Source organism: Trachinotus anak, unplaced genomic scaffold, assembly GCF_046630095.1.
Source record: "Trachinotus anak isolate AG129_WGS33_773 ecotype Australia unplaced genomic scaffold, CSIRO_AGI_Tana_v1 ptg000012l, whole genome shotgun sequence".
NCBI classification, from domain to species: Eukaryota; Metazoa; Chordata; class Actinopteri; order Carangiformes; family Carangidae; genus Trachinotus; species Trachinotus anak.
The window spans coordinates 16,746,106-16,755,557 of NW_027273863.1; the positions used below are offsets into that span (position 1 = coordinate 16,746,106).

The window sequence follows — 9,452 nt, forward strand, 5'->3', positions numbered from 1 at the left end:
ATGGAAATATGGCATGACAAGTCTTTTTCCTGATGTGCCATGGCATGCTAAGAAACATAAAAGAACTGACATTCTTTTTTTGGCATTATGTTTGACCTCTTTTGTTTCACAAGTGTAGTACAGTATAACTATGAAGCAGAAATGTTGTAGTAGTAATTAAAGTAGCAGCTTGTACTGTATGGTAATAATTGACTTAAAACGCATTCATATAAGGAATGCACCCCAAAGTGTGCTAAATAGAACAGACATGAGTGTGCAAAATTCAAAATTAACAGATTTAATTATTTTCAAAAAATATTTTTTTCTGTCATAAGTTAAACAAAAAATAAAATAAAATAAAATATTTAAAGTTCTGTTTGTCACATTCATTCCTTTATTCTAAGCAACAAACACAAACATCTAAACATGAGTAGTATAAAGAATAAATCAAAAGTCTGACAATTAAAAGATTTTTGAATAATCTCATCTGTATTAAGATATAAATTTGCTGATACACAACATAATAAATATTTCTATCATTGTGTTCAGCCCACACTTAAAGTATTTGCTCTTCCAAAAAGGAATGAATATCATTTTAAATATCTTTAGGGGAAAGTATCTTTCCATTCCCGGATAATGCTGCCTCAGCTCCCAACAGGATGTAGTCAACAAATGGGTTTGTGCTCCAAAGGTAAGTGTCATGGACAGCTCAGCATTCAGAAAGCATTTTTTAGATTCCTTTAAATGAACCTGTAATAATAATCATCATAATGATAAAAATGATTTCTTATTTGAGTGGATGATTCAGTCATTCATTCATGCATTTGTTTACTTCCCCAAATTTAAGCATGTAACAAGCATGTACCCACACTCATAAATTTCTCAACACAGACTGGGGATAAATTTTTGTAGTTGGTTAGATTAAAAGCCATTGGAACTGGCTTGGCAGAAAACAATACCTGCTACTGTCAAGACAGGTTAAAGTGTATTTATATAGCCCCAAAGCACCAAGTTACCTCGAGGCACTTGAGGTAATTTCAAGTAACCTGGTCTTTAAAGACTGTAGCTTCGCTTTCGCTTGAAGCACTTGATGTCACTGGCAAGGAAAAACTTCCTTTTAAGAGCCAGAAACCTCGAGTCTCACAGTGGCCTCGAGTGGTTGGGTTGAGAGAGAGGGAGAGAGAGAGAGAGAGAGAGAGAGAGAGAGAGAGGGAAGGGGAGCGAGCAGGAGGAAGGACCACCATGCAATGATAATGATAATAGTAATGATAACAATGACAGTAACAGAAATAATAATAATAGTAATATTACTACCACCACAACAACTACTACTACTAAGTCTAAAAATGATAATAATAATGATAATAATAATTGTAGCAGCAGGTGTTGAGCAGGATCATGTGGTGGTAGGTGGTTTGCAGTCGCGGTTCCAGAGACAACAGCTCCAGAGGCAGAACTATGTGCAAAAAGCTACAGGAGGAGAGAGGAGAGAAAGCACAATTCCATGAGCATGAGCGAGAGAACGGGAGGACACAAGAAGGAGAAAGAGAGATAGAAAGGGAGAAGAAAGACAGACAGAGACACAAAGCTTGGGTGCTTACAGTTTACAGTAATCTTGTCAGCAGGACAATATGGACTATACTGTACATATACTGGATTTAACTGATTTATTGAGACTGAGGCTGACCCACCGGTGGTAGAATGGTAATAGGTACAAAGCCTGAAATTGTAAAAGAAGAAAGAGCTAGCTGGAAGTCAAGGCATAAAGATGAGTTTAAGATTAAAACCCAACAGAGTCAGACAGTCTAATGTCAGCAGGAAAGTTGTTCCAGAGGAAGGGGGCCCGATAGGAAAAGACTCTGCAGCCAGTATATGTCTTTTATCTCTGAGGGCAGATGGGAACCAAAAATTCTGGGAACGGAGAGCACGAGATGGAATATAAGGTCTAAGGAGATCAGACAGGTATGCAGCACCAAGCCCATTTAGAACTATGTATGTCATTTAAAGCACCTTGAGGTCTGATCTGATATGGATAGGGAGCCAATGAAAGGAATCTCAAAGGACTTTTAAATCGAAAGCAACTGGACTTGGTTATTTGTCTGATCAAGTCCAGTTGCTATAAAACTCCTTTGAGATACTATGACCTGGACAAATGAGATTATTCACAGGCTCAATGAAAGGAAGCTTTAGTTGAAATTCTAGCTGCAGCATTCTGAACCATTTGAAGACTTTTAATACTAGTAGATGGCAGGCCAGAGAAGAAAATGTTACAATAATCCAATCTCATTTAAACTCAGGCATGAATAAGGATTTCAGCATATACTATGGACAGAAAAGACAAAATTTTTCTGTCGTTACACAGGTGAAAAAAGGTGATCTTGGTGATGTCTTTTTATAAGCAGATCGAAGGAGAGGTTAATGATCAAATGTGACACCCAGATTATTGGCTGTCAGACTACGGGAAATCACACAGTTATCAAGAGTTAATGACACTTGATCAAACTTGTGTCTATGTTGAGCTGGGCCAATGAGAGGTATCTTTTCACAGCAGACAAACAGACCTCTAACTTCATAATTTGACAAGAATCGTCAGCCCTTATAGACACATACAGCTGATTATCATAAGCGTAACAGTGGAGTTAATTCCATGACTGCTAATAATGTGGCCAAGAGGTGAAATATAAACAGAGAAAAGCAGAGGGTCAAGAACAGAGCCCTAAGGCACTCCATATTTCACATTAGAATATATCAATATGGTATGATTATAGGAGATACACTGTGTTCTGTCAGATGAGCAGGACTTTAACCAGGTGAGTGCTACGCCAGAGATGCCGACTTTGCTTTCCTCTTGACCTAGAAGCAAAAAATGATCTATGATATCAAAAGCTGCACTGAGGGCCAGTAAGAGGAGCACAGAGGTGGAATCTGACTCCACGGAAATCGGAAGATCATTCACTGAAGGCAGACTAAAAAAGTGAGCCGAAAGGGGCTGGCACACAACTCTTGCTGGTACTTTAGAAAAGAAAAGAAGACTGGGTGTGTTAACCCACAGCTATTTAAAAACTAGTGAAGATGCTCTCAACAATCAGTGAGTCAACAACAGCACACGATGTACCAAAAGTGGCCTTTGGACATTTGATGTGGTGGAGGATCAAAGAGGCAGGTTTGAAAGCCAATGCCAGCTTAAACAACGATTCAGCACAGACCTGTCACAGCAGCATTAAAAAACACATTCTCTGTCACAACTGGTGCTAATGGGGTAACAGACACAGAGGGGATGGGACTCAAATGCAGATGCCAGAGGCAGAACTTGTGCAGTTCAGTGGCTTTATTAAAACAAAGGAGGGCAGGCAAGCGTGAAAACTAGCAAAGGCAGACCAAAGAAGCAAATAGATCCAATAATTCACGCAAGCTAATGCTAAACTAAGACTGTGAGCAAAGTAAACATTAACCTGCTTGCATGGCTGTAGATATTGTGGCATGGCTGTTAGTAATCCAAACAATGTGAAAGCACAGCAAAAGAATGGTCATGACCGGTGAACTGCTTAACATGGGGATTATTTGTTAATATATCATCCCATTACTAGAGAAAGACCAAGCATGTAGCAATTTTATAGTTAAGTTAGGCTATGCATGTATCTACTGCCTTCCTGGAGCAATTTCTTACACATAATTGACAAACAGCAGCCATGACATGCTTATGATTGTGCCATTACCCACTTCATTCTGAAGCCAAGGACATTGGGTTTTATAGTATAACCTACATATCCATAACTAGTAAATTCTCCATGTTTAACATTTTTTTCAGAGTAGTTACAGAGTTTTAGTTTACAGAGCAGATCCCTTTCAAGAGAGAGGTTTCTGGAGCAGGCAGCAAGCAGGCTAAATGCCCTTAATTTGTCCATTTGGTCCACAAAGGATGAAAAGCTTCATTTGAAAATATTTATAGAATGAAGGCTTGAATCACACTGCCAACGAGAAGATGAGCAAAGAGGTTACGCTTTTATAATTTATGCTACTGTATGTTGAACTGGACAGCCAGGTATTTCCTTGACATGTGATCAACTTTTTTTTGGAGGACATTGGTTTAAATAGTTTCATTTTCATTCTGGTTCCCAACTCATCAAGCAACTCATCTCATATTACTCATCAAGCTTTCTGCTCTGTTAATTAGAAAGGAAAAATCAACAAACGTTCACAAAATGTTACAGAATTTCTCCTTTTTTGGCCTTTGCTGACTCTTACCTTCACTGTGTTGAAATGATAAACATTACCTGCTGCAGATTTTAGCAACTGGAGCTAATTAATTATAGGTAACTTCCCCAAAGGCCAAAATAAAACTTTGTTGTTGTTCGGTGCCCTCTCTGTAACCCTCTCTGTAGGCCATTGTCTGTTTGTAGCCAATGATTATTTGCCAGTGAAAGAAACATGAAAGTATTTTTACAGTTCAACAAGTCCAACAAGACCAACAGAGTTGCAAGATGTCTCTAGTTAAACAATTTGAAACAGGCATGATTAAATATGTTGGTAGAAAAGATGATAAAACACAGATGTTAATCTGTGACAGTTTTCATATGCCCATTTAGGTGCACAGATACTGAGAATCTGAATTAATGATTAACTGGACAAATAAACTGTAGTGCCAGCTTTATCGCAAGGAAAGTGTATGTTCGTTAGAGAGCAATGTCTAACTTCAGTGCAGTACTTGTCAGTGATAATGGGGACTTCTCAGTGTGCTAATAATAAAAGAAAAAACTTGTACATCCAGTGTACATTCAGTGTGAGATATATAATATAAAAACTAAATCATCACATACTTCACATGCTCCATATTAAATGCAATTTCATGCAAAGGATTTGGAAATATTTATTGTCAAATAAACCAGTAGCTGTAAATGTAATGGAAGTGGAAAGATATCAGAAACACATTTTAAAATTATGCAATCCAATAAGATGACAATTTTGGGTTTTAAAAAACACAGCTCTGACAAGTTAGTATTTATTTCACCAGGTATTCAGCTTTCACCACTTATTTTGTGTTTTAAGATTAACAGAAACCAATTAGAATACAAATTGTTTGGATTGATTCTATTCAGCTACTAAACAGGTTTTAAGTTCCCATCATCTTATATCAACTACTGGAAATTACGTATACTCACCGGCCACTTTATCATGTACACCTGTTCAGCTGCTCATTAACGCAAATATCTAATCAGCCAATCACATGTCAGCAACTCAATACATTTAGGCACGTAGACATGGTCAAGATGACCTGCTGAAGTTCAAACCGAGCATCAGAGTGGGGAAGAAAGGTGATTTAAGTAACTATGAATGTGGCATTGTTGTTGGTGCCAGACGGGCTGGTCTGAGTATTTGAGAAACTGCTGATCTACTGAGATTTTCCCACACAACCATCTCTAGGGTTTACAGAGAATGATCTAAAAAGAGAAAATATTCAGTGAGCAGCAGTTATCTGGACAAAAAAGGCCCTGTTGATGCCAGAGCTGAAAGGAAAGCAATAGAAACTCAAATAACCATTTGTTACACAAAAATACTTTTTGTCTTTTTGACTTTCAGCTGTTGAAATGTTTGACCTATGATATCCAGATGTGTGGCCTGCTCGCAATTACACAAGTTCCTGTAAGTGACGGCATCCACTCGCAGCTTAGAAAACATTCATAATGTGACTCTAAGATCCTAGCCTTTTAGGCATTCTGACATTTATACTTGTGGGTTTTAAAGTGTATGAAAGTGATTCTAAAACATGTATTAGACATTTTTAGTATAAAAACATCCATATACTATATATTTCACAAAGTGAATGTGAGAACATGACAGTATGATTTCAGTACTATGTGTTCTGGACCTGCATTTCCCTGAACTGATATATTATTGTATGATTTCCTGTGATGGACTCATCACCAAAATATCCCCCCTCATCCAACACTAACTTGTAGAGATGCAAGAGTGCAATGTTTAAAGAATATAAGGATAGACCCACAATACATTGACTATTTAAGAATGATAACCAGAGCTAGTTTTTGACTGGGTACATAAATGTCAGGCTTGGAAACCTAGATACAAAATGGATTACACCAGTTACTAATATGTAAAACTATATAGCCCAGTGGAATAATACTGAGCATAAGTAAAAATTATTATATTCTTTAAATGTGTTAGCTGCTGAGTTACCTCTCAGTTTCTACGATAGACTTTCAGTTGGGTTATTGAGCAATTACACTGTAAAACAATAAAGCTCATAGGTTTATTTGGTCAATGTGGATTTTGTTTGTGTACTTTGGAATTCAGTCTCATTGATGTGGTGGGCCCTGGCTCCATGAAATGTGATCTCTTGTTATTTTGCTCAAGTAAAAGCAAAAGCCACAAGTTGGGAAATAACATTTAAGAACAGACATGCATCACATTAAGAAGCACTGATACATTCACGTTTATTATGGTTACAGGTACAGTTGTAAGAAATAGGAGGAAACACATCTAACCTTAACTCTAACCTAGTAAAACCAGTTCAGTGACTTACACAAGTCCCTAAAACACAGACCACAACACATCCTGTATATGGGACAGAAATGATCATGGGTAACACCTACGCTATCTGATATGAAGATTACACAATCACATATGTATTTTAATTCACAGATTATTGAATAAGGATACATAACTACCATCATAATGAATAGAAATGCATGTACAATATTAACAAAGCAATGGTCTCTTTGCTTTTTCTATTTAAAAAAAAACTCTAAGTTAAATCTATTCTGTCTACCTCAGTATTCCATTCTATTGTATTTTTGTATTCTAATACACCGGACTGCCGTAACAACCTAATTTCCCTTCAGGGATGAATAAAGTCATCTATCTATCTATCTATCTAAATAAAACAAATGGATGCAACATAATACAGTGTTCAGTGTATCAGTGTTTCCAACTCATTGTGCGGCTTTGTAGAAAAAGCATCAATAACAGTTCCGAATTCACAACCATTGTTATCATTTTCTTATCATTAGTATATTTTAATATATTCCTTATTCTTTGATAGACATTCAATGAGCTGTAACAAGTAATGTCAACTACTCTCCAAGTGTAAAACAACCATCTAATGTTAACATCTAAAGCTAATGATCTCTGACATCCATCTCATTTGTGTTATCTTTACTTCAAAATGATGTTAAACTTTGAAAAAATTATTAGACAGTGACACTTCACTTCACATGTAACATCATCCGCTGGGAATTATTTTGTAATGGAAAACAGTTGTGCAATGAAGGAGTCACAGTTTACAGAATATTCATAGTTAAACCAAGAATATATTTGAAACTGAATTATTACTGATGGGAAAAATAACTGCTCTCTGATTTTTGACAGGCAGAAGACATTCATGATAAACAGTTCAGAATACAAAATATAGTAGTGCAGTAGTATAGTAGTAGAGGAGATCAGTAGTAGAGAGGATCACTCGTAGTATGATTTGGAATTAAACTATACCCCAAAAAACTAAAACATAAGATATTAAGTTTTGAAGCCAAGCATAATGCTTATAATATCATATAATATCAATATCAAATCCCATGTTTCCTAGAAACACAATCATCACATGAAACTTAAAGAGATTATTGAAAGCAGAAATCAGAAAAGTCAAAATGATTGATTGGTTTAATGTTTGAGTCTGTATCGAAACTGGACCTCTCTGTCTGGCTGCATGGATCCAAAGCCCCATCGCCTGAAGTCAATTTCAGGTAACTTCTCATCAGGATTCTTCAGCTCAAACTCAAAGTAGGCCAACATGAGGAAAGCAAACTGCTTCAGCTCATTAGTGGCAAAGAAGCGCCCAGGACACATGGAGACCCCAGCACCCCAAGGCATGTTGTAATACTTCACCTTCTTCCCTGCTTTGTAAAAATCTGTTTTCTTGCTGCCATCTGGATTCAGAAAGCGATCATATTTGAATGAATGTGGTTCAGGGTGGATCTCTGGGTCAATGTGAACAGCAATGTAAGGAAACATTGCCATTCTGTCACCCTTGCGAATGAAGTATTGACGCCCATCAGCCATCTTGATGGTCATATCTTGGAGCACGGCTCTGGTGAGGAGGGGTGCAGCAGTGAGTCGGAGGGTCTCTTCTACAGCACTGTCCAGGATGGGTGTTTTCATAAGCATTTCACGGGTTAGGTTGACTAAAGGACCACCATGTTGAACTTCCTGCCCTGATTCCTTCAGGACCTTCTCTACCTCCTCCTTCACAGCTGTCATCGCTTCTGGGTGTTTCATGAGGAAGAGGAGCAGCCAGAATGCAGAGGGGCCTGTGTTGCCCTGAGAAGCCCAAAGAAGTACAAACATATACTTGTTTATCATTGAGTCCGACATACCCATCTCTTCTTTGGTCTGCTGCATGTCCCACACCCAGCGACTGATGTTGTCCTTGGTTTTCATCTTCTGCACTGACAGAGCGTCCCAGAAGAATGCCATTAGTCTCTCTGCCTCCAACCTTTTCCTCGGTGGGAGGACCCCATAAGCCAGGTTTGGGAAGAGTTGGTCATATTTCCGAAATTCGTAAAATAAGGCTTCAGATTCAGCTCTGTCTTTTTCTTTGGCTTTTTCCTCGCTTCCCTCTGACTTGTGTGGTACATTGCCATACAGAGATAGGTAGCCAGCCCTAAAAAGAATATTGTAGCTATACATAAACAGTCCATCTTCTGTCCAGGTGCTTTGGTCTGCAATTGAGCCAATGTTGTGCAACATCAGATTCTGCAAATTAGCCATCATAGCTTGTGTCATTACCTCCAGGCCATCCCCCTTGAGGTGCTTGTTGCTGGACATCTGGAGAATATGGTGGTCCTCTTCTATTGCTTCATAACCAAACACTCTGCGCACCAGATGCTGAGCAAACTTTACAAAGTCTAGTTTCTCTCGACTCTCCTTAGTAAATGCCCCAAATGATAGGGGATCCTGGAGGAATGTAATGTAAAACCCTCCCAGCTGTATTGTGAATACATCACCATGTTTTTCCTTCATCCTGTCTAAGAATTTTAATGTGTTCCTGCGAAACTCTAAGACGTGACCCAGCCAAGGCATGAGCCCCTTATCCAAAGGGGGTTCTCCTGGGCGCTGTTGTCGAAACACCCCTAGAAGATACAGCCCTCCAAGCAAGGCGGCAAGAAAACCAAGAAGGATTGGCAGTAGTAGTCCCATGACTGATTCCTCTTACTGACACACAGTGGAGTTCAGACCCACAGTCTTCAAAATATACAGAGTTTTAGCTCCTCCCTTTGTGTGGGGCCAGTTCCAAGCTGGGAAGTGTTTGATTGAACAGTGAAATTCACGATCAGTTTCTTTTCTCATGTTTCATTTTCTATTGTTTCCAGGGTGGTAAAATAATGTCACAGATTAATTTTTGTGAGTTTAATTTCATTACAAAATATTCAAATTAAGCAATATTAAGTGGAATACCCCTAACC

At 38.2% G+C, this 9,452-nt stretch overlaps 1 protein-coding gene across 1 annotated transcript; it reads right to left on the reverse strand.

Annotated features, from left to right (window-relative positions):
* Nucleotides 1–6,411: 6,411 nt before the first annotated feature.
* LOC139629250 (5-beta-cholestane-3-alpha,7-alpha-diol 12-alpha-hydroxylase-like) lies at nt 6,412–9,226 on the reverse strand. The gene is made up of 2 exons (XM_071491773.1): nt 6,880–9,226; nt 6,412–6,755 (listed from the first exon to the last, which is right to left on the reverse strand). The coding sequence occupies exon 1, from the start codon at nt 9,184–9,186 to the stop codon at nt 7,651–7,653; it is 1,536 nt and encodes a 511-aa protein (XP_071347874.1). The 5' UTR covers nt 9,187–9,226; the 3' UTR covers nt 6,412–6,755; nt 6,880–7,650.
* Between the last annotated feature and the right edge of the window lie 226 nt (nt 9,227–9,452).

What these genes read in the sequence shown, in the direction of transcription:
- LOC139629250 (XM_071491773.1), bottom strand. Translation starts at nt 9,186, where the DNA reads ATGGGACTACTACTGCCAATCCTTCTTGGTTTTCTTGCCGCCTTGCTT.